At 40.8% G+C, this 25697-nt stretch overlaps 1 protein-coding gene across 11 annotated transcripts in view; it reads left to right on the top strand.

The window, feature by feature from the left end:
• Positions 1-11185: 11185 nt before the first annotated feature.
• The window catches only part of picalma (phosphatidylinositol binding clathrin assembly protein a), a 113494-nt gene continuing 98982 nt past the window's right edge, over positions 11186-25697 (top strand). For 9 of the 11 annotated variants that reach the window (XM_078402660.1, XM_078402653.1, XM_078402661.1 and 6 more), the window contains exon 1: positions 18123-18372. In XM_078402660.1, coding sequence (XP_078258786.1) covers positions 18243-18372 — 130 coding nt within the window. In that variant the 5' untranslated portion in view covers positions 18123-18242. Of the gene's footprint in view, positions 11269-18122; positions 18373-25697 lie in introns of those variants that run through there. The other 2 variants (XM_078402658.1, XM_078402663.1) reach the window with 2 other exon arrangements.

Raw genomic sequence — 25697 nt, 5'->3', positions numbered from 1 at the left:
ACAATACAAGATTACAATCGAGCCATACACAGTGCACAGATACATGATAAAGGAATAACATTTAGTGCAAAATAAAGCCAGTAAATTCTGATCAAAGATAATCCAAGGGTCACCAATGACAATGCTCAATTAACTTTTATTTTCTTCTGGATTTTCTATATCTGATCAATGTCTTGCTTTATTTTTAAAATACAAAACGTGCTGGAGTAACGCAGCAGGCCAGGCAGCATCTCTGGAGAACATAGATGATATTTTAGGTTAGGACCCTTCTTCAGACTGATTGTGGTGGGGGGTTTGAGTAGAAAGCAGGAAGAGCGGTGTGGGCAGAACAAAGCCTGGCAAGTGACAGGTGGATACAGGTGAGGACGGGGATTGATTAACAGGTGGTTGAACAAAGGCCAAAGTTGAAAAGATTGTGAGATAAGATTAGAAGAGGTGAAAATTGTGAACGCAGTTGAAGGAATATAGGTGGAAGGAGATAGGAGGATGGGGAGGCAGCGGCATCAGATTGTGGAACTGTCAATTCCCCTTTGACATTTGCTCAACGGGAACAAATGCCTCACTAAATGGGCGATGACTAAGAAAAAGTAAGCAACATATGCATCAGTACGTCACCTCGATGCTGAAAACAAACAAATGTGTGAGCAAGTGATAGAATGGATAGTGGAGTCTAACTCAATTAGTAATGGAGTAGTGATGAACTACAAGACCATCTGCCATGGGGAGGTGCATCAAGCCTATGGAGCTTCGTGCCACCATCATATTTTATTCCATGAAAGTCTCGTATAGTGTCTAGATCTTTAACGTCATTTTTTTTTTGCTGCTTTAAATATGGTGGATATCTGATAGCTTACAATGAATCACTGATCTTCACCAGTCCGCAACAGAATGGTGGACTGTTTCACTCAGAATCGAATGCAAAAAGGGGGCGTTTATTCAAATACCTCCTGCTATTAACCTTAATCACAGATTGCTTCATACCTCTAATTATGTCACCCCAATCCTCAAGGATTCCATAACTCAGGGGACAAAGGCTGAAATAGTTCAGCAATCAGGTTACACATCTGAGTAACCAATCTCCACACTGGATTCTACACAGGAGGCATTGTTGGAGGAGCAGCTACTTGTCTAGTTTCGAAAAAAACTTTCACGAGGGTACAAACCATCACAAGGGACAAAAAAGTGTTTTGTTAAATTTCTCTGTATTTCAAGTTTACATAATATTTATTGATTTGCGCCACTTTGCCCTAGTGGCAACTCTTCATTGATTATCGTGAAACATTATCATGATGAGTGGTCGTCAGATCTTGGGTCTACAAAGGAGGAGGGATGCTAGGAGGAGGAGAGGTGTTTGACCTAACAGTTGGTTTGAGTTAGAGGACATAAGTTTAAGGTGAAGGTGGAGAGATTTAATAGGAACTTGAGGAGTAACCTTTTTACACAAAGGGTGGTGAGTGTATGGAACGAGCTGCTGGAGGATGTAGTTGAGGTAGGTACTATCGCAACGTTCAAGAAGCATTTAGACAGGTACATGGATAGGATAGGTTTAGAGGGATTTGGGCCAAACGTAGGCAGGTGGGACTAGTGTAGACGGGGGATGTTGGTCGGCATGGGCAAGTTGGGTCAACGAGTCTGATTCCACACTATGACTCTGAGGTTTTCAGTCTGAAGGGTTCCAACTCAAAACCTCACCTGTCCATTCCCATGGATGCTGCCTGACCCGTTGAGTTCCTCCAGCACTTGGTGTTTTTCTCAACATTCCAGCATCTGCAGTTCCATGTACAGGTACACCATCGATTTTCCAGCACTCTTGGTTCCAGAGCCTTGCCGAATTAACTTTTAGCCGGACCAACAGAGGTCATGTAATAATAATTCAACTATAACCTCTGAACTGCGCGAGATAACCACTTACGAGGTGTTTGCGCAATAGTCAACCAGAACCACTAATTATACATCTCCTGTGGCTCTGAAGCACCAAGGACTGCTAGATACTTAAAGAAAACAAATATTAAATGTAAATAAAATTTACAGCATTTCTTGCATGGGTAGGCCAGATGCCGGTTACCTAGTTGCCCTCGGAAGTCACGATGAGGGTCAGCTAAGCAGCCGCCCGCGGAGCAGAGGCACCACTTTCCCGGCTGACGACCCGAGATTTGCCAAATCTGCCGAAAATGCGGTAGAGAAGGCACGCCTGCTGCCCCCGCAGGGGCCAAATTCGATTTGCCACAGAAGTCCTGAAGAGGTCGAGATCAACTGCCTCACCCAGCCTGGGTGCCACATTTTCGGGGGGACTTCCAGAGGAGATTTCAAGAGCACTCTCGTAATTTTGTCCAGATTAAAGGAGGCGAAGGACCATCAGTTGCCTGAGACTCAGTACTTTACCTGTATCTCCAGTAGGTTTTCATTAATCTGATTCATACAAGGCAAACGTCTGCAATATTAAGACATTATTTGTATCCTGAATAACAGCTGAAATAAATGATCACATGCTCCTTTTTCTTCCTCTATGATTTTGTTAATGAAGCTGATTGAGGCCCTGTGCTCTCCCAAATGAAAATCTCTCTCGGCTGCACAATGTTGGGCATAATGAAGCACTCTCTGATCTGGAGACTCTCCTTGACACAAAAAGAAGGATAACTCTAGACCCATCTAGGTACCTAAAAAGCATTTTCAACATTTCTTACACACCTTATGGCAACATAGCTCTTGCTTCAATTATTCATCAAGTCTCTCACAGTTGCCAAGGAGATGCTTGATAAAGGTTACTCCATTCGATTTTCAATCTTACAATCTCATATGTATGATATTTATGTAGCATTACTAAGGTAATAGACGCAGCATTCTAGAGACAATCAAGGTATCCTGTATGTCATGACATGGTCTGAGTCTCTGGACAGCAATGCAAATTAATTTTCACATTAGGGACATTTTCTTCCATTTGTGCTCTTTCTTTTATATTTCTCCTCACCGTCTGTACGGAGTTTGTACGTTCTCCCCGTGACCTGCGTGGGTTTTCTCCGAGATCTTCGGTTTCCTCCCACATTCCAAAGACGTACAGGTATGTAGGTTAATTGACTGGGTAAATGTAAAAATTGTCCCTAGTGTGTGTAGGATAGTGTTAGTGTGCGGGGATCGCTGGGCGCGGACTCGGTGGGCCGAAGGGCCTGTTTCCGCGCTGTATTTCTAAATTTCTAAATCTAGACACTGTTTCGTCAGTCAAGACATGTCTTCATCTTAAAAAACCTTTCAACACTCAGATCACCTCAAATTATTTTGTAAGCAGGAAGTACTTTATTGTATAGAAACAGTTGGAGCTATGGAACAACAGCAACCAATTTGCATAAAGGAAGCAACCTTTATCAATCTATTTATCAATGAGATTATAAACAGATATTCAAAGCAAGTTTGGTTTAGCTCCTCATCCAAAAAACTGCAGCCCGATATAACCCAGACTAGAATACCAGCCTAGATTGTACATAGACTTGAGTTTACAAATTTCTGTGCTGCAAGTAGAAGTGGTGTTAAGATCTGAAAAAGGATTCCTGTTGAGATTTGTCTCGAGCAGATCGTGTTAGATCATGTAATTGCTGATGAGGCATCATACACACCCAAATTGGTTTCTCCCTGTTTGTCTTGAGCGCCAGAGGTTATTAACATAATTAAGGCCATTTTACCATGATGCAAAAAAATGGTAACATCAAACTATTTCATCCATCTGTAATTCGTGACATAATTTATTCTGATATAGTATTATTATTCTCCTAAACACGGTTGCCAATCCATGTCCATTTACTTTCTTATGTCAGCTTTATGTAACATTTTTGAATCAAGACATTAAAATAAAGAAATCTCCCCCCGTAACAAGATCAGTGCAATAATTCAAGATTCAAATTACAAGTGATATCATGAATGCTAATCTGTCAACCGCCTTATTTTTCGGAAGAATATGAGCCAGGGTTGAAAGATAAATCCTTGTCTCCTGCGAGCGAATCCTTAAGTCTGCTATCTGGAATGAAATAAACATCTTAGATGTTTAACTGCAAAAACATAAAAGCCTCGCCTCATCTCTCAAATAATTTAATGTAGACCTGTGTAAATCTCCTTCGTTTTTGCAATAGTTTTTCTTTCTGGATCTCCTGATTGTTGTAGGTGAACTTGATTGTCTCCATTATTCATTTAATAGAACCCGAACTCTTCGGAATTCAGGATGGACAGGCAAATCCGAGTACCTTCTTATTCTGGCTGTTATCATCTCTAGATAAATTTAGGAAATGGCTAATCAATGATCTACCTTTTAAGTACTTAATTATAAATTGTGAGTAACAACCTGGAAAGATTGCAGGTTACAAAGATGAAGCAATGGGCAACTACCAGGTTGAGCAGAGCGTGAATTTTTCTGTTGGAGGCTGAAAAAATATTGTCTTTGACTAACCTGAGAAGTTTCATTTGGAACTACTCTTCCAAAAGATCACGGGCGCAGAGCCTGTCTGACTATGACATGGCATCCTTCTCTACTATCCTGTGCAGCTCCCTCTTGTTCAATCCTCTAATGGGCATCTCTCTTTGGTGCACATTTATCTCTGTTACGTGCAAAAGTGAACAAGCTAGTGAGCACATTACTGTGCTTGTCAGCAGCCTCTGCACATACATATATGTGCCATATGCACAGAACATCTGGAACACAGTTGTAAACCCTCAACTCCAGTGTCTCTTGGTGCTAATGTTCTGGAAATCACAAATTTACTCCCAACCAACTCATGTTCTTTTAGAGGATTCATGTTAACTCTATTACTTCTGTTTTGCACTCTACAGATGCTGCCCGGCCATACGATTATTTGCAAAGTTTTCTGCTTTATCTTAAAATTACCAGCATCCACAGTACTTCATGCTAGTGTTACACAATCAATCATCAGTTATATTAAGGTGTTATAAATGAGTTCTCAATTACTTCAGGTTGTATACACGTAAAAGATTTCAGTGATTTAAAATTGGTTCTGCCACAGTAAATGAAATTAGGCTGAAATATAACACAACTGTTATATCACCAAATGTGGTTGTGTTTACACTAATAATGAATGATAATGAACAATAAATCGCACAACATTGTTGATGTGAAAGCTTTGGAAAGGATACAAAATAAATTTACTAGGATGGTTCCACAAGGGAATGTTCATACAGTGCCCTCCAAAATGTTTGGGACAAAGACCCATCATTTATTTATTTGCCTCTGTACTCCACAATTTGAGATTTGTAATAGAAAAAATCACATGTGGTTAAAGTGCACATTGTCAGGTTTTATTAAAGGGTATTTTTATACATTTTGGTTTCACCGTGTAGAAATTACAGCTGTGTTTATGCATAGTCCCCCCATTTCAGGGCACCATAATGTTTGGGACACATGGCTTCACAAGTGTTTGTAATTGCTCAGGTGTATTTAAATGCCTCCTTAATGCAGGTATAAGAGAGTTCTCAGCACCTAGTCTTTCCTCCAGTCTTTCCATCACCTTTGGAAACTTTTATTCCCCAAAAATCCCCAAACACCTGTCTGACAGATCAGAAGCATTCTTCAGGAGTCAGGTGTGGAATTTTCAATGACCACTGTCCGCAGAAGACTTCATGAACAGAAATACAGAGGCTACACTGCAAGATACAAACCACTGGTTAGCCGCAAAAATAGGATGGCCAGGTTACAGTTTGCCAAAAAGTACTTAAAAGAGCACCTACAGTTCTGGAAAAAGGTCTTGTGGACAGATGAGATGAAGATTAACATATCAGAGTGATGTCAAGAGCAACGTATGGAGGACAGAACGAAAGGTAGGAAAATAAAAAATCAAGGCCAATAAGGATGATATTGGAAAGGTTGAGCCCTCAATGGTCCATTGTTGGCTGTGCAAGAGGTGAAAACGGGGTGGGTGGGGGGGGGGGGGGGGTTATGAACAGTTAAACTAAGCCGGACACCAGTGAAACTAGTAGGATGACGAGGGTGAGGGAAGGACAGCGAGAGAGAGAGAGAGAATGCAAGGTTTACTTAAAATTAGAGAACTCAATATTCATACCGCTGGGTTGTAAGCTGCCCAAGTGAAATATGAGGTGTTGTTCCACCAATTTGCATTTGGCCTCATGCTGACAGTGGAGGAGGCCCAGGACGGAAATTGGAGGGGGAATTAAAGTGTGAGTTTAAGTTAGGAGGATTTGTGGTTTGCTGCTGAAAAAGGTAATTTGTGAACAGTATTGAATAGTGATAACTAATTACCTTACAGCAGTAAAGAAATCCCTATTTTATTGGGCAGTAATATACGAGGCTGATAAAGCATTCTTCGTTCTCTGTGTTTTATCCACAGATGATGCATACTTAGAGTAATATCTTGTTTGTCCAGCATTTTGAATAGCTTCTGTTGTGCAATGTTGTATAAGTAATAATGGTATCTCCTCAAATTGTGTCTCCAAGGTATCTGTGGATATGTCCAGACACCCGAATGGTCTCAACCTGAGCTCTTGACCTGAAAGGTCACCCATTCCTTCTCTCCAGAGATGCTTCCTGTCCCGCTGAGTTAGTCACTGAAGAATTTGATATAAACTATATAGTTGCAGGCAAGTTAAACAAAGATGGAGTGAAAACCCTTGTGGTTTATGAATATTGCTGTGACTCGCATTGGCAAGTTTAGAATTAATTCCCTATCTCCAACTGCTCTTGATTCATTGCCTTGAAGTTATGCAGTCCTTCTAGTGATACTACTCCCATAGTATTATTGGGTAGTGACTCACAAGGTTTGCAACCTCCAATGGTAAAACAACAGCAAATTATTTCCAAGCCAGGATGTTTTCACTCGGATGGAATTTGCTGTTCATAGTTTTAAATTCCAGCTTTTTGTGTCTATCACTGTAATGATGGTGCAACAGTCAGGGGAAAATGCATGTTCAGGATTATGATGGAAACATTGAACTGAGAGGTGTTTAGCTTATTGAGAGTAGTCAGAATTGCGTTCATCTCAGCAGGTAAAAAGTGTCCCATCACAGTCCCAGCATAAGTGTTGGTTGGCGCGGACTCTGTGGGCTGAAGGACTTGCTTTCTCGCAGTATCTCTCAACTAAACTAAAACTAATCATACTTTCCCTTGCCAACAATGGGTTTACCAGACACCTCAACCAGCCTGAGGTCATTTGTGGCTGGCTCTAATTGGTCCTGGTCATTCCTTGCCTTCAGTTATTCCTGTAAATCCCAAAATAGCATAGGTGAACAATTTGTTGGTCAGTAAATGTCAGTATTTGATAGCGCTGTCAATTATGTTTTCCATGCTTTGCTAATGATTGGAAGTAGTTAGATTTCACTATAATTAACTGGATTGGATTTGTCCTACTTTCTGTGTTTAGAATATTCTTGGGTATTTGTCCTTTATTTTCATATTGCTACTATTCTGTTAAAGCTTAGCTTAAGGGTGTTGCTGGTTTTGGAGAACAAGTCTTTACTACTATATTTGGGAAATGGTCCTCTACACCAGGCTATAGCTCATGCCTTCAACCAAATGTGGAATGAATCATATTGTCTGAGGGGGATCATCCACTTAACAGGTTGCTGGAGACGGTTACATTTGCATCAGCCTTGTTTGTGGCACTCGCATGTTGAGTCCCAACATTGTTGAGTATGTAAATATCATGCTCCTATTAGCTGTGTATTCATCTATTCGTAATTATGTGTCCAGTTGCCAGAACCATGATCTGTTGCCTCCTAGACTGTTTTGCTTGGTCTTTGGCATGATGCTTCTGCAAAATGGCAAGCATATAGTCTGATGTTGCTGCATTGTGAGGTTGCAAACTCAATTTTATGTAGCATGCCCTTCTTATTGAACAAGGGCTATTCTCCTAGTTGCGTACTGAAGGTAGACTGAGCCCTGAGTTTACAGATTGTAGTAGAATGCAGTTCCACCGTTGCTGTTGGCCCATAGCACCGTATGAGGGCTAATTCTTATGTTGTCTAATCCGTTCTCGGGTTGGCTGATCTCGAATTGTGTGGCTTGTACGAAAAGTCAAGGACATTCAAGTGAATTATACTTTACTTGAAAAATAATTCAAGTGCCTGCACTTTCTGACTGGAATCACCACAGGCAAAGTTACATTAATTCCTTGGCTTGGCAAAATGTATTCACTCATCTTCCCGATTCATTTTTATGGAACTGACTGAAAGATCCTGGATATATCTTCAGCAGTGACACTAAAGTCAGAAATAGTTATGAGAGTTGGTTGCTTTCAAAGCCACTTGTGATAAATAGTGACCAAGCACAGCAGGCAGCATGTCTTCTTCTAAGAGGCACCACATGTCTATCACCACCTATCAAAACTATCAGCCCTATGAAATACTGAGATCTTCTGAGAAGCCTAGGAAGCTGAGCACTTGTCAATCCATCCAGCTGCAATGATAGTGCAGGCTGCAACTTTAACCCCCCCCCCCCCCCCCCCGCTTTTCTCTTCATTTTGGCTGATACTCATTGTCATCTTGCTCCTCCACTGAGACCCAATACATGGCAAAAGCAATACTTTCCTCTGTGTGGAACCCCACCTCCAACCAAAGTGTCCAAGTTAACCTCTCATCACATGTATTGTAAATGAACACTTTATTTTCTCAGCATCAGAAGAAAGCCCAATGGCATATTCATTGCAGTTTATCATTGACTTTCAATCAGCTCTGAATTGCCATTGTGTTTTCCAACAGGTAGTTTTGGAAAATCTAGGAAACACATAGATGTGATGTTAAATTTTAATAGAAATTAGAATATCACTCCAGTGGACCAATTGCCATAGTTAAATTGGTAATTTGCCTCTTCAGAAAGGGTACATGTAAGTTGACCAGTGCATCTAAGTTTTGCCTAAAGGCTGGTGTGTTGGAACCTTGAGACTGACTTCTAGACAATGATCAGCTGTTTTAATCTTCAGCTATTCCCTATTCTTAACCTCTGGCATCACCATCAGCACCGTGCCAATATCACTCCATGTCAACATTCCTCTGATTGATCTCCATAGATCCTGCCTCACCTGCCTTATTGTTTTTATTTTTCCACATCAGTAAAGCACACCAGAAGCCATTGCCCAGAGGCACAGTTGATGATGAGGACACAGTCTGCTGATCTTGGTTCATTAGAATATTTACTTCTTTCAACTGTGACGGTGCATAACACATTCATGTGACATCCCTCTGTTTGCCATGTTTAGATTATTTAACCCATTTCAAATGTGTGAATAGTCAATTTTGGCAGGAAACATAAAATACTGGAAATACACTGCAGTCCGACAGCATTTGTAAAGCATTACAAAGTTTCAGATCTGTACCCTTTATCTAATCTGCACTTGTTGGTTACTAACTCTATTAAATAGATACACTGTTGGCCAAGTTTTATCTGAATCATTGTTGCCTTCGCTGACATCCACTTTGGGTGGTAACATTTTTAAAAAAGGTCTGGTGATAAGGCAACGTTCTGAAGCATTAATTTTGTTGTGTTCTCTGCTGTGTTGAGTATTTCCAGTATTTCCTGTTTTGTTTGATTTGAATTAGTTGCTTTAATTTTTTCTGCCAACCCTCCTCGATAAGACCATTAGACATCGGAGCAGAATTAGGCCATTCGGCCTATCAAGTCAGCTCCACCATTTGATCATGGCTAATCTATTTTCCCCTCTCAACCACATTCTCCTCCCTTCTTCATGTAACCGTTGATGCCTTTATAGTAGGATCCGTAGGTTAACATGAGCAGGTTAACATATGATAAGCTTTTGACGGCACTGTGCCTGCACTCGTTGGAGTTTAGAAGTATTAGGGGGGACCTCATTGAAACATACAGAACAATGAAAGGCGTGGATAGAGTGGATGTGGAGAGGATGTTTCCACTAGTGGAAGAGTCAAGGACTAGAGGTCATAGCCTCAGAATTAAAGGATGTTCTTTTTGGAAGGAGATGAGGAGGAATTTCTTTAGTCAGAGAGTGGTGAATCTGTGTAATTTGTCACAGAAGGCCGTGGAAAATATATCCACTGTCCAAGTCAGTAGATATTTAAGCCAGAGATAGATAGATTCTTTACTAGTACAGGTGTCAGAGATTATGAGGAGAAGGCAGGAGAATGGGGTTAGGAGGAAGAGATGGATCGATTGAATGGCGCAGTAGACTTGATGGGCCGAACAGTCTTAATTCTACTCCTATCACTTATGACCTTATGACCCCTAACCTCTGCAATAAACAAGAGCATGGGAAGGTGATTGAATGTTAACATCAGCTAACATGTTCCTTAGGTGAATGTGACTGAAGAATTTTCAATGATGGCTGCTAATGGTCGCACTGAAAAACATACAATTTATTGGCAGGAAGCTTATCAACCTATTTAAATCAGGATACTCTGATGCATTAGATTCAAGATTCAAGATCCAAGATTCAAGATTTAATTTATTGTCACATGTACCAATTAAGGTACAGTGAAAGTTGAGTAAGCAATGTGGACCTGTGGAAAAGAACAAGCCAGGCACATGTCCTGCCACAAACATCACCCGACAAGCCCTGAAATGGAACCCCCAAGGAAAAAGGAAAAGAGGTCGCCCCAGGAACAGCTGGAGAAGAGGTGTCCAGGCAGAAAGGTCTGGGAGTGGGCTCAACTGGGGAGATCTCGAAAGAACCGCCAACAACCTAGTGAGGTGGAGGACATTTGTCAATGCCCTATGCACGCTAAAGGAGCCAAAGGCTTAAGAAGAGAAGAAAGAAGAGGAAGAGAAAGTTGAGTTAGCATATAGCCATACTAAGTAAAAAGCAACAAGACACACAGCCACATAAAATAAAACTTGACATATACATCCACCAGAGCGGAATCCACATTCCTCACTGTGACGGAAGGTAATAAAGTTCAATCATTTTCCCCTTTGTTCACCCGCGGTCGGGGTTGTTAAACCATCTGCAGTCGCCGCTGCTGACGGTCCGATGTCCGAAGCCCTCACATTGGGATGATCGAAACTCTGGCGTCGGGATGGATTAAAACACTCTCCGCGGTATGGAGCTCCCGAGTCGGCCTCTTCTTACCAGAGATTGCGGGCTTCACAGTGTTAAAGTCCACAGGCCCCACGGTTGGAGCTCTTCATAGTCGATCCTCGGCAAAGGATCGCAGTTCCACGATGTTAAAGTCCACGCCGTGCCACGGCTTGAAGTGCCGGGCCGGTCTCCAAGAAAAGCCGCACCACTCCACGATGTTAGGCCACAGTGGGGATGGAGATACGATATGGAGAAACATTGCATCTCCATCGAGGTAAGAAATTGAAAAAAAGTTCCCCCCAATTCCCCCCCCCCCCCCCCCCTCCCCACATAAAACAAACCAAGAAACACTAAAACATATTTTAACACATACAGATGCTCCCCGCCTTACGATGCCTCGACTTACGATATTTCGACTTTGTGATGGTGCAAACGGCAGCGACCCGTAGCGAGCCGCAGCTCGCTTCCGGCCACATGATCACGTGTAATCAATGCATTTCGACTTACGATATTTTCGGTTTCTGATGGGTTTCTCGGAACATAACCCTATCGTAGGATCCTGGATGACTTCTGTTATGGGTCTTGAAGTGAATGATGAGACTGTTGATTTTTCTGGTGTTGGACAAGAAGATGTTTGATGAGTTTCGGTCAGTTACACAGGTCTTTTGTGGCCTTCCTGTACATGAACGTGAAGTTCTCAGTGTCATCTCAAATGCTCCAACCTCACTTTGAGCAGGTGTGTGCCAATGATTTTCAGGACTTGAAAGAGATGTTACAGTTTTTCAGGGTGGCTTTGAGAACATTTTTGAATCTTCTCTAATATCCTGGTTACCAATATGATGATTTCTTCCTATGACCAGAAAAGGGATAGTGTTTTGGGTATGCAATCAACATGAGTTGCCCAACAAAGCAACCTCGTGTGATTCCAGCCTCAGTGTTGGGAAATGGAACATCTACCATGACCAAAATCAGGAACTGGCTATTGGAACATTGCAGGGTGCGTGAGCGGGTATGATCAGAGAAGAATAATGTTGTAAGAACTTAAGGTCGGGATTTCGTGAGACTGTGGGTAGAAGTTAGAGAGTTGGGGTGATTCTTAAAAGGAAGAGATTCAGGGAGAGGAAAGATTGAATGTGCGAGGAGACAAGAAGGATTCTATATATTTTTCAATGCTTTGAAAGTACTTCTTACTTGGACCTCTTTCATCGTGCATTTTTTAATCTGTAAAAAAAACAACTAGAAAAGGATTACTTAGATGTTTGCAGTAATTCACTCTGCATGTTAGGATTATCGGTCTAATCTCTTATATTATTTTAAATTCCATTTTCAGAGTGCCTATTACACATGAATTTGTGTCAGAGGCTGGCAAGAGGAAAGAAGAAACTTTATAAATATTCTGCCTTTTATGAATTTAATATATTGTAAATCATAAAATATGTTGTTCACTAGAGTGAACAAGACTCTTTTGAAATTATTACATTCAATTGTAGTTTCTATTGACGTGCAAAGTATATTAAGTATTACAATCTAAATTATATACAATACGACAGTGTGACACTATTTTTTGTCACTCTGGGTTATGCAGCATTAGAACTTACTCTCAACACTGGCACATGGTCCCCTTTTATTTATTTTTTAGATACTTCTTCACTAGTGTAAAGGTCATTTGCAGATGGTTAAAGCAGCATTATGGATGGGACATAATATATCAGTCTGCAAAAAGGTTCCCGACCAGAAATGTTGCCTGTTCATTTCCCTCCACCGATACTGCTTGATCTCCCGAGTCCCTCTAGCAGTCTGGTTTTGCTCAAGATTTTAGCATCTGCATCTCTGGTGTCGACAAAATAGATCAGCCTTGAATTTTTTGCCACCCTACTTCCCGTCCAGATATAACAACTGCATTCTGGAAATTCTAGTATTCAACTAGTTCATTCAACAGTGCAAGGTTTTTTATGAGCTGTTTCTAAAGTCAATGCATTGATGTCTGTGTGTATACAAATATTTTATCTTATGCACAGTTTGTGGTGTGGTAGCAGGATTCGCAGATACTTGTAGAATCTGACAGGGATCGAGACTAGAATGCTCCTGCTATAGCATTGCACCTCCTGAAATCAGAAGAGCTGTAAGTCAAAAAGAACGCCTCAGACAATCAGAGGAAGAAAGACACCCCCTACATGACCACCCTTTGCTACCTCAGCGTTTGAAATCACGCAGAAGTTCCCTCTCTTCTGTCCATCCCCTGGACTGCAGTGCATCATCCAAAAGGCTCAAACTCTGGGAAGAGAGACTAGAGAAATCTCAGGAAGACATTCACATGGCAATCGATCCCTCTGAGAAACTCCCACCAGCTTCCGACCAACCGTGGATAACCTGGCACAGTCTCAACAGACTCCGGACAGGCATGGGGAGGAGCAAACCAAACATGCTGAAGTGGGGATATACTGAAGATGCAGAAGACTGTGAGTGCGGATAGGGCCTCCAGACTATGGAACATCTCCTTTTACCATATTTGTATGCATAGGAAGTCAAGAAGTACACATAGTGCACACATCCATAAGGTTCATATTGAGTTTCCATATTCATGGCCATCTTCCATTGAGTGCTGCGTCAACTGCGAACAGATATGCTCGTAATTGAGTTATTTTAGAGAAATGTAACCTTCCCCTTGGCAGAATGCCAGACACCGTCACCTGCGCTTATCCAGGTGAACTCATCAGGGAGTTAACAGTGAAGGATTTTCACAGATTTCTTATTCTTTGGTGGAATCCATGTTAGGTTAAACTGGTGCAGGTACTGTGCACCCATTGAAATGAATGGAGAAATTGGGTGCTGAGAGAAAATTAGGTAAAGCTTTTATTTTCAGTTGGTAAGTTAGTTTAAATGATTTTAAGTATACATTTCAAATTGATATTGAAAAGGGGGCAGTGCATAATGATACCAAGCAGAAATAGTTATATTACAATTACAAACTACATAGATTAAGCTATATAAATTATTAAGTGACACATTTGAGGAGTTTAAGATGATAAGACGGTCGATGTGGTAAAAAGAGTCCAGAACAAAGGAGCAAAAAAATTAGACACTGATGCTAGAAAATCTGGATGTTGACTAAAATAATGACTGTCCATTGCCCTCCAACAGATGCCATTTGGCCCACTGAATTCCTATTGTTGCTTTGCTTCATTCCACCACTGCATTTGCAGTTTCTTGTATCTTGGTGTTCAAAAATACTTCTACACACAATGAGTTGTGAAAATCCACAACTCTCTCCCCAAAATGCTGCTGAAACTATGCCAATTGAAAACATTAAAAATTGAATGATCAATTTTAGTTAGATAATAGCACTGAAAGTTGCAGAATTCAATAAATAATCAGATAGCAGAACAAGCATGAAATACAGGATGGCCTGCCTGGGTTTCCAGTTTCCTTCTTCCATTCTCCTATTTTATCTCCTATTATCCCTGTATCTCCTATTATCCCTGAGTCATCTTGCTTTTGATGTCTCAAAGTAAAAAGAGAGCTAAGTTGAACACATTGCTTATGTTAATATAGAACATGCATATTGTTCAGACAATTTGGTGTTTTGAAGAATGAGTGATCTTGAATTCATACAGCATGGAAACAGACTCTTCAGCCCAAATAGCCCATGCCGACCAAGATGCCCCATCGACATTCTTCCCACCCGCCCATATCCCTCTAAACCTTTCCAAATGTCTTTTAAATGTTACTATTGTACCTGCCTTAACTAGTTCCTCTGGCAGCTCATTCCATATACCCTCCACCCTGGTAACTCATTCCATATACCCACAAAAATGAGGAACAATAGAGAAAAATGTAGAGGAAAACTAGAAAAAATAGAGACAGCGAGATAGAGGAAAAAAATGGGGAAAATAGAGAGAAAAAGGAAGAAAAATAGATAAAAAGAGAGAAAACACAATTATTCAATCCTATAAGATGCTGAGCGGAATATCAGGGTAGTTGTTTCCACTAATGGTAGTTTATCAAACAAGGCAACAAAGTTACAAGATAAGGTTTGGTCATTTAAAACTTAGATGCATAAGAATTTCTTCCCATAGACAATGGTGAATCTCTGGAATTCTCCAGCCTGCAAGTGGGTTTTGTGATTGAACCACCTTGACCTTTGTAGTGATGACATTCTCTTGGCAATTCAGCTGTTGAACAAATGACCTGATTGCAAGCCAATGTATATTCCATAACAGAATTGTGTGAAATTTGGAGAATTTGAAGGTTTCAATGAATCTGTGTTCTTTTTATGAGAAAGGGTGTAGGGAGGGATAGATTGTTAAAGTACCCTGTGTCCTTTTAATCTAACATTTTGCACCCACACCATGTCAGAGTTGGAGAAGTGACCAATAAGTCTTGGGCATACTTTGCAAATGTATCTTTTAGGAATGTCATGATGGTTAAAGAGGCAGAGAGATTTAAATCAATTTCAGAGTTTAGAGTTCAGACAGCTGAATTGCGGAGCTATTAAAATTTTGAATCTAGAAGAGGCAGGATTGAATGAATGCAGATATCTTGGAGAATTGTACAGCTTATTGGTGTTATGAAGATGGGGGAGGACAAGGCCATGGAGAGAGTTGAAAATTTCAGAATTCTGAAAGTCTGGGCAGGAGGGTGATGCCATATATTGGGATAATGTTAAATATAATTCAAGGAGGAGATAGATATGTATAATAGACCAAAGAACTGTAGATGCTGGAATCTTGAACAAAAAACACAGTGCTGGAGGAACTCAGTGGGTCAGACAGCATCTCTGGGGAATATGGATAGGTAATGTCCCTTCTTCAAATTGATTGTAATGGGAGAGAAAACTGGAAGAGAGGTGGGGGGTGGGAGAACAACCTAGCAAGTGATAGGTGGACATAGGTGAGGGAGGTTGAACTAGCAGATTGGTAGACAAAGGCCAGACATAAAAAGGAGACAAAAGGCTGGAAGATAAGTATAAGGTGTGAATTGTGAAGTGAAAAAATGTAGGTTGAAGGGGTTGGAGGGGTGGGGGATGGTAGTAGGGGCGATTTGGTGCACATCTAGGTGGGGCGCAGGGAAGAGGAACAGAGAACACAGGAAAAATAGAGGGGGTTAGAGGAGGCACATGTGAACCTCTGTCTCACCAGGAAGAGCTGCTGGGATTCCTGGATGGATGTGAAGAAGAAGGTGTAGGGAAAGTATCAAGGTAGGGAATGATCCTTCTATAACTCATGTTCCCTTTAGTGTTGTGAAATAAATCCAGCCACGAGAGACTGCAGGTTCTGTAATTTAGAGCAAAAAATGAAACTACTGGAGAATGTCTGCTTCGAGGTCAGTCAGCATCTATGGAAGCAAAGGGATACCCGACATCTCAGGTTGAGACCCTACATCAGAAAAACATATTTAGTTCCTTCTTGTTAAGTAAAACAAGTGAATCAGACAGTATTTCTGAAGAGAATGGCGAGGGGACTGTCTAGCCACAATCCCAGCAGCAGGCTCTCTCTTCTTCTCCAGTACTTTGTGTTTTACTCACGATTCCAGCATCTGCAGTTCCTTGTGGCTCCTTCTTGGTAAGAATGTTGCATATTTTAAGGAGACCTTGAAAATGTTTAAAAAAATTCTCTCTTTCTGAAAATCTGTTTGCATGACTGAGCTTGGAGTAAAGTGTTGCATAAATACAGCTGAAGTATCCCCAACATGTGTTGGAGATGTCGGTTCAACAGAGGGTGCTGACAATTATTCACTTTCCCATCTGATTAATTTGTTGGAAATCTTGGTGGTACTCCTGAAGCACTTCTGTTGACTGTATGTTGTCCATATCTTTGAAATACAGAGGAAGGTGGGGATTTCTTTCTGGTGCTTGGCAGATTTTGATGTTAGGTTTGAAGTCTTGGTCTATGAACATTAATTTCCACAGTTAGATGAAGACTCTGTTGGCTAACTGGAAGTAGTGGTGAATTTTCCATTGTTATTTCTCTTTATTGAGATATAGGAACTGATCTTTTTTTTACATCTTGCTATTTTATTGATTGGCAGGAGCCATTGGTTGACAAAATGTTCTGTGTGATCCAGATCTTTAGTGTTATGCCTATCATTCCATGTGAGGTCATTGGTGATGACGTGGAGCTTGGTCTCTCAATGTACACATACACAGACAGGCTGTGCATATAATTTGCAGTCGGGGTGATTTTGATTCCAGAGCAGAGAAGTACTTCTGATGTGAATCAATTATTTCAACCCTTTTGTATAGGAAGACAAAACCTTGCCAGGAGATTTCAGAGATGCTGTGGTCATGACCCACCTTCAAGAAATAAGCCATCTGACCAAATGACATTCGGTGAGTATAGAAGATGTTCTCTCTTTTCTGTTACAAGGATACTTGCTGAATAAATCTTCCTCAACCACTTTCTCTTATGAGCCAAAGAGGTTCATCCATCCATCTAGAGGTAGAAGCCGTGATCATAACCAATCCATCTACCAATGTCCGAGTGCCGGTATAGACTCTGGTCAAGTAAGGATGTCCCACTGCATCAAACTTCTTCTCAACACTTCGCCTCACCTCCAACAAATCTCCCCAGATTTACAGGGTTGTCCACAGTGACTACTTTTGACATAAAAGTGCAACATTGTTAATAACCTTATTTTAGCACGTTGGAGTTACACATTTTCAAAGCGGGTTTTTGACGCGGCGTGCCATGTGTAAATACTGCAAACGTGTCGGCAAATCAGCAGTTGCATCAGCGGATAAAAGAAAAGAACCTGCGCTGAAAAGGGAAGCGCCAGCTCGGAGAGGGTGTCAGTCTGGATTGTAGAAGGGGGGAGTCTGGGGCTGGCTGATGGGCTCCAGCTGGTACTAGGGTTGGTGGATGATCACATGATAACGATCCAGTGGGCAGGAGCCTGGCTCAAACCCGCCATTTTCCTGCAACTCCTGCTCCCTTTCGGCGGAGGGAAAGAAAGGAAGAGCATTTGAACCCTGGGTGGCGACAGCTGCCCGAGTGCTGCCGTGCACGTTGTTGTAGAAAAGCCTGCTGCAGGCGTTTGTACTCTCTTCCCTTCCGGGGTTTGCAGTTTACTTTTTTGTTGGTTGGGTGGGTGGGTGGGAGGGAGGGTCGGGAAGGGTGGCGTTTGTTTTTTCTTCATCTCCCTCGCCGGGTTGATCAGTGAGAGGGATTTAAAGCCCTGAGAGGGAGAGGGAGCCGGAGCCTGCTGCTGCTGCTGCTGCTGGTGCTGCTGGGGTTGTGGCGACGAGGGAAGATGTCGGGCCAGAGTATCACGGACCGTATCGCCGCCGCTCAGCACAGTGTCACCGGCTCTGCCGTCTCCAAAACCGTCTGTAAAGCCACAACACACGAGATCATGGGCCCCAAGAAGAAACACCTGGACTGTAAGCGCTTCCTTTCACTTTGGCAGGGTCCTGAATGGAGTCGCGTTCCGCCCCGGTTGCTTTTTATTCGGATTAATTTCAACAGCAGCCGTTTGTCGGGATTCTGTGCGTTGCCGGGGAAATGTTTCCGTGGCTCTTTTGCGGTAACAGGCCCCAGATAACGCCCTTGGCCTTGATTTTTGTTCAGTAGGTACATAGCTTTTTGATGTAGAGTTTTATAAAAAATCTTTTGTCTCTGTGGTCCTAGTTACTCTGGATTTTTATTTTGCAGTGCAGTACCATTCGCTGTGAACTTGTGTGGGGAGTTTGTGTGTGCTTGAGGGGTGGGGGCTTCAAGTCTCAGGACGTACACATTTTTGTGGTTTTATGTGATGTGGTAGTTGTGGTTACATGTCTGAAAGCTACCATTGAAAAGAGAACTTGCACACCTCACCTCAAAAACACGTTATAGTGAATCAGCATTTTCCCATTTATTCGTCTTGAATGACAGATTTGATGTTTCTATTGTCAGAAACAACAGATGCTCTTTAGTTAAATGTTTGGGACCTCACGGATTAAATAGTTATCTAATTTCAGAAGTATTTTCATTATTTGGAACTTGCTAGTATTTTGTGGGTTGAGGAATAGCGCACACATTTTCCAGATTGGTAATTCCTTCCGTTTCGCAAATCTGACTCTCGTATTATCCTGATTCAGTGATCAGTCTTTCAGCTACTGAAGTAATTCATTGTCCTGGAATTTGTGATGGCTTCATTAACAGATCGTGATGTAATAAGCATTTATTTCTAACTTGTGGTTAAAGGAGCAATGCATTTTAATATAGTTGATTTTGAACATCAAACTTTTTAGTATGTGGTGATTTTAAATTGTCGCAACTATTCAATGTGTAAAATGAGTTTTAGGATAATTCCCACAGTCATGCAATTAATAAAGTGAATGATTGACTACTTATTTCCATTATGTTAGTTGAAGAAAATACACCACTGACCCAAAACTAAATAAAAGTGATTATGCGATGCTCTTGACCATGGGGAAACTAAATATGTCAAAGCTTAAGGTGTGGAGAAGGGCCCTGACCTGAAATGTTGCCTATCCACATTTTCTAGAGATACTGCCTGACCTGTTGAGTTAATCCAGCACTTGGTGTAATTTAAAAAAAAAATCAGCCTCTGCAGTTCCTTGTTTCTACACTAAAGGTTACTGTTTTAAAATGTCACTTAATCTGTCAGTAGAGATCTTTAAACTCTGAAGTCCCTTAGAGAACTGGGCGAATGGCTTCTTGTGCTTTATGGAAAGGTAACATGAAATATATTGTATTAAATCAAGCAGCAATTCTTTCAGAAGAGAATGGTGTGAAACATGTTAATGCAAGTTATTTTTGACATACAAATAATTTCACTAAGATTTGTTAGTGACTGTGACTTTGGAGGTGGAGATTACAAATCTTTCTCCAGTCCTTCAGTATACTGTCCAGGACTAAGGAAGCATCAATGTAATTCTCAATTTTTAGATGATGTGTTAAACTGATGGTTGAATCCCATTGAACCAGTCAAAACCATTTAATGAGTTCTGGATGGGTATCCAGCATGTCTTGAGCCAACATAAACAAATTGGATTTTCTGATCATTAATTTAATTTGCATCATGCAATTTTACTGTATTTGTCTGCCTGACTTTTACTGTTTTTAGGTGAAGTGTGCAGAACATTTTGACACTTTAAATAAGATAAAGATTTGTTTTCACTTCCATTCTTGTTGCATTTGGCCCAAGAAATTATTTCAGTGGTAAGTTTGCTGTCAAATTCCTGCTGCAAAATCAGTAATTTTATTATCATAGGATCATTATGTGTAGAGTCATTGCTTTTTAACTTTTGTAAATGCAGTCTCCCACCTTACATTGTCATGTAAATCTGAGAACTCCCATTTTCTCCCAGTTCTTTGCCCCACATTTCCCCTTTATTCACCGATGGACCACTGCAACTCAGCAGGTATTCCAGTAATTATATTCTTGTCTTTCCTCCTGTTCTGCCACTGGGATTTATGTGCTTTAACCTCTTCCCATTGATTTTGTTTGGGGGGGGGTAGTTTTTATTTTGCCAGTTCTGGAAACACTGCTAGGTACCTAGTCAGCTAGGTACATCAAGATATTGTGGTTTGCAATAATTCACATTGAGAGCCACCGAATTGCAGGGTGGCACTGTAGTGCAGTTTTCAAGTTCTCCCTGTGACTGCATGGGTCTGGTGCTCTGGTTCCCTCCCACTTCCCAAAGACATGCGGGTTCGTAGGTTAATTTTCCTCTGTAAATTACCTCGAGTGTAGGGGAGAGGCTTTGAAAGTGGGATAACATAGAACTAGTGTGAACGGGTGATTGACTTGGTGGGTTGAAGGCCCTGTTTCCATGCTGTATCTCCAAACAAAACTAAAACTAAACTGTTAGAAGTAATCAAGACACAGTGCTGGAGTAACACAACAGATACACTCTTTGTAAGACAGCATTTGCAGATTCTTGTGTTTGGAGTTATTAGAGCATCATGTTAATAAACACTATTTTGTGTACAAAAATCAAATCATTACTGGGTAACTTTTTGACAGCTGCTTTTGTGTAATTGTGAGTGCTCATAGAAAAGGTTTAAATGTTGCTCTGCAGACTATTGATCAGACTGCATCTAGAGCACTTCCATACTTAGAATGATATCTACTTGGAGAAATGACAACTTCAGAAATTTGTTGGCCCTCTGCAAGAGCTTTTTTTCTGACTGGTTCTTGTGTTGTGATGTCAATTCAAATCTGCATCTAGTCGGAATTCATGCTGTAACTGGCATTTACTTTTTTTTTTCCTTTACCTTGTTGGTTGCTGTCCAATGTGCAGGCAAGACCAGAAAGATAAAACGTATGTCTGCCTTTTGATTCTCGTGTTTCTGAGCATTTAGTCCTGCCAGAAAAGAGCAATCAAACTTGAAAATGACAATACGTCTGACATCATTGATGCTTTCAAGATGTGAATTTTTCAGGTTGATCCAATTTTTTCACTTTGATACAAAATGGGCATTTTGTTAGAGGGAAATCAGGAAATGACAGGAAAATCATTTGGGCCTTTGCTCAATATAAACAGTTGAGATTACTGGATTTTTCTTCTATGGGGTTGGGGGGGGGGGGGGGGTTGACATTCAAAAGTTCTGATCTTTTTCCATTTGTGTGGTGTCTCTGTATCCTTTTGTTTATTCTCTTGTAACTCAGCTCTGTTCAAATTCATCAAGGATTTAATACATGTATTTTTGGAGATGTTTTCATTTGGTTTGTTTCCTTTTACCTCTTACTAATGTTAGTTACTGTTAGCCCGCATGCATCTCTGATTTCCACAGTGGGATTTTTCTAGCTTTGATCTCCCTTTTCCTATTTTATACATTGTTTCTTGACATTGTGTGACTTTTGATTGATAGAAAGGTTCTTTAGTTTAGAGATACTGATTGGTAGCTTCATTAAAACTCAAGAGCTTTGCTAGAGTGATATTCACAGCTGGGTCAGAAATGAATCCATTTCCTTTCAGTCCATCAATGGTAGCTGTGAAATCTGTATCTTGCTGCTACAGTTTATTTATCATTAAACATTCGCACCCTTCTTCTGTGAGGCAGTTTAATAGTTTCCCAAGATGAGCTGTTCCATACTAGAACATCCGGGATGGCCTCATTCTCTAGGGAACAGGCGTTCCCCTCTCCCATCATCACCCTGCAATTCCGCCCTTGCTCCCCCTCTCCCGAGTCGCAACAGAGACAAAGTCCCCCTAGTCCTTCCACCCCGACAGTCGTCGCATACAACAGAGAATCCTGAAATTTCACCACCTCCAACGGGATCCCACCACTAGTCACATTTTCCCATCTTCACCCCTTTCTGCCTTCCGCAGAGACCATTCCCTCCACGACTCCCTGGTTAACTCATTCCTTCCCACACAAACCGTTCCCTCCCCAGGTACCTTCCCCTGCAACTGCAGAAGATGCAACACCTGTTGCTATACCTACATCCTTGACCCTGTCCAGGGACCCTGAAAGTCCATTCAGGTTAGGCAGAGGTTCACTTGCAGCTCCTCCAACTTGGACACTTTAATTCTCCTTCCCATTCCTACACAGACCTTTCTGTCTGTTTCCTCCATTGTCAGAGTGAGGCTAAATGCAAATTGGAGGAACAGCATCTCATATTTCGTTTGGGCAGCTGATAGCCCAGTGGTATGAATATTGATTTCTCTCACTTCAGGTAGCCCCTGGCATTCCTTCTCACTCTATCTAGCTTCTCTTTTTCACCCTACAAACTGCTTACAATGGTGTTTCCTTTATCATCGTTCCTTTTTTGCATATCTTTCATTTATTGTTCTTTATCTTTCCACATCACCATCTATATCTCTCGTTTCCCTTATTCCTAACCAGTCTGACGAAGGATCGCGACCCGAAACGTCACCCATTCCATCTCTCCAGAGATGCTGTCTGTCCTGTTGAGTTACTCCAGCTTTTTGTGTCTATCTTCGATTTAAACCAGCATCTGCAGTTCCTTCTTGCACAGCTCAATAGTTACATATTTTTTATCAAGCTCCAGGGATGTTTTCGTATGGTTATAAATTGAAATTGTTGTTCTGTGGTAAATCAAGCTACTTATTACTTAAAATCTCTGATTTTGATCTGGTGTTTATCCAGTTCACCATATGGAGTGTATGGAATGCTTTCTATTAGCTGGTATAGAGTCAATGTTCTTTACAATGTCTGAGTTTGCTATTGTTTGTGACATGAGATCTGGGAGTTGCCTATTCCCTTGCACCCTTGTTACTCCCTTAGGCTAAACCTGAGTGTGCAGTCTCGGTCTTCTGTTTGATCCGGAAAAAAAGCTTTGGATTCCTTTTGTGATTTGCACACACAACGATCATTAACACTTTTTATCTCTGCCTTGTATCACATTACAATCTATATACTAAAACTCTCGTTTGTTTGTTCCTGAACTACAGCCAAAACGGTACATGATATCGCGACAATTTTAGGCCCACCTTACTCGCCGTTGTCCCTTTGGTGCGAATGGAAGAAGTTTCATTGAAATCGGTGTTATATTTTTAGTTATTCACATTTTTAAGTTTAAATCTATCTCCTAGGGAGGGGGCAAGGAGAGAGGATAAGGGGGATGGAGCGAAGGATGGTGGTGGAGAGGGAGGAGGGATGGGGGAATGGGGGGGAGAGAGGAGAGGAGGGTGATGCGCCAATGCAGGAGAGGTTTGGGCCCAACGGGTCCACTTGGTCTAGTTACTGCTGAAGTACTGCAGTATTTGGATTTTTTTTGTCACCTCAGACTGAGTTTACCAGATTGTGCTGCATAAATAAACCACAACTTTTACCACATCTAATATTTGGAAAAAACAGATTCTCTGATATGCTCTGGCACCAGGCCCTGCAAAGCATGACATTAACTAATTCCTTTGTTTCCTGCACTCTGCAAACATCACCAATATTTATGGGTGCCTATATATCTCTAAATTTTAAAAAATGCATTGCGTTTACATTCTTTTGTCATGATCATTCTCTGTCTTTAAGTATCTTGAAAACCTACTGCTTTGAACTGGATTTTAGTAATCTTAAAGTCTCATTTGCTTTGGCGATTTTGTTTTTACTTCATTACCACCCATTCCTTCTCTCCTGAGATGCTGCCTGACCTGCTGAGTTACCCCAGCATTTTGTGAATAAATACCTTCGATTTGTACCAGCATCTGCAGTTATTTTCTTACACCACACAATCCATTGTTGGGATGTTCATCTACCTTAAAGACAGTGCTTAATACAAGTTGTTTTCCTCCTGGGACTTGCTCATGCCTTTTTATTAGGCACGGAATATTGACTCTGCGTTTGATGCTGGATTGTGTCTCTTCTTGTTATTTACAAGAATCTGTCATTCTGTAATAAAGGAAGTACATTCATCTCATTTGGATACAGATTGCGATGGAAGGTGGTGTTCCATTATTTTTAAATATTGTACTTTTTATTGCATTGTTAAATTCACTACCTCGCATGGCTATTTGTAAACGTTTGTAATTATGGAGAGCAGATTAAAACATTATTAACGTTGTATGTGTTTTTTTAGGAACTTTGTTATCTTGGAACTTGAAACAATTCTAATTTCTTTGCATGTTTGGTAAAATATTTGAATGGTGTGGGCCTCTCATTGTTCAATATGGTGGCTGATTGTTTTAAAAATAAGTCGGAAACAACTAGATTTCATGCAAAAAAAACCCAACTTTTATTTTGAAAGCAATTTAACATTTTAAACAACTGAGAGCTATCTCAAAGGCAATTTGCTTATATTCCAGCTATGCAATTGACTCAAGGTGTTCCCTGTTGTCATCCTTGTACAACCATGTACCTCAAAAATTTATCAATCTTTTTTTTTAAAAGGCACACAAACTGAGAGGTCCCAGACTATTTTTGATGTGGAGTGTCTCGACTTGAAGTAGTCTGTTTGGTCCAAGATGAACTGGACTCGAGCTAGCAATAACTGCCCATGGAAGGTGTATGATCAGGGGGACCTATTTACACAAATACATTTTATGTTTTCTGAAAACAAAGCTGTTTTTATTTTAAACACAAATATTGTGTACCTTCTCCATTAAAAAGTGATAGTTGCATCTTCCAATCCCGTTGTGTATTTGCACCATTTGTACTTCTTTGCACTTTGTAGGCTTTAGCATGCATCTTGCTAAATATACATGCAACATAACTGTATTCCAGCCACACTGAAAATCTGCTGAGTGCATCATTTGTTTTGGCAGTTATCTGATGATCTTTGCTCATAGCGGTAATCTATCTAACCTCTGCGAAATGTGTTGCAAATTGATTTGAAGATCGCATTTTGTTAAATAAAGACAATGCTGCAGGAGTTACGAAGATGGTCTTTCTAATTCGAGCACGTTCAATGTAGAATGACTGCATTAGGGCAGAAGAACTGGAGTTGAGATTTTAATGCTGGTACATTTGTTGGTAAAAAGAAATAGAGTAGAACAATGTGTTTCTCGGGAATGTAGAATAACTGTAGAATTGGGCAAGGATCTATTGATGAATGATGTAGATAAAATTTAAATGTGTGTATATATGATTAAGCCTGAAGTTTGACCATTCTTGCATAGTTTTGCAAAGTAATTGCAGGTTTTTGATAGACCTTTTGCAACATTGTCCCATTCCACTGTTTACGCACTATACAAATTTGTTCCTTTTTTCCTCTCACCTTATCTGTATATATCTTCCTCCTTCATGCGCATGTGACATCTCATGTTTTTGCATCGTATGTTTTGTGATAGCAAGCTCC

The sequence above is a fragment of the Rhinoraja longicauda genome, chromosome 7 (assembly GCF_053455715.1).
Source record: "Rhinoraja longicauda isolate Sanriku21f chromosome 7, sRhiLon1.1, whole genome shotgun sequence".
Taxonomy (NCBI): domain Eukaryota; kingdom Metazoa; phylum Chordata; class Chondrichthyes; order Rajiformes; family Arhynchobatidae; genus Rhinoraja; species Rhinoraja longicauda.
Note: the sequence above shows the minus strand (reverse complement) of the source record. Positions and strands in the feature narration are given on the sequence as shown.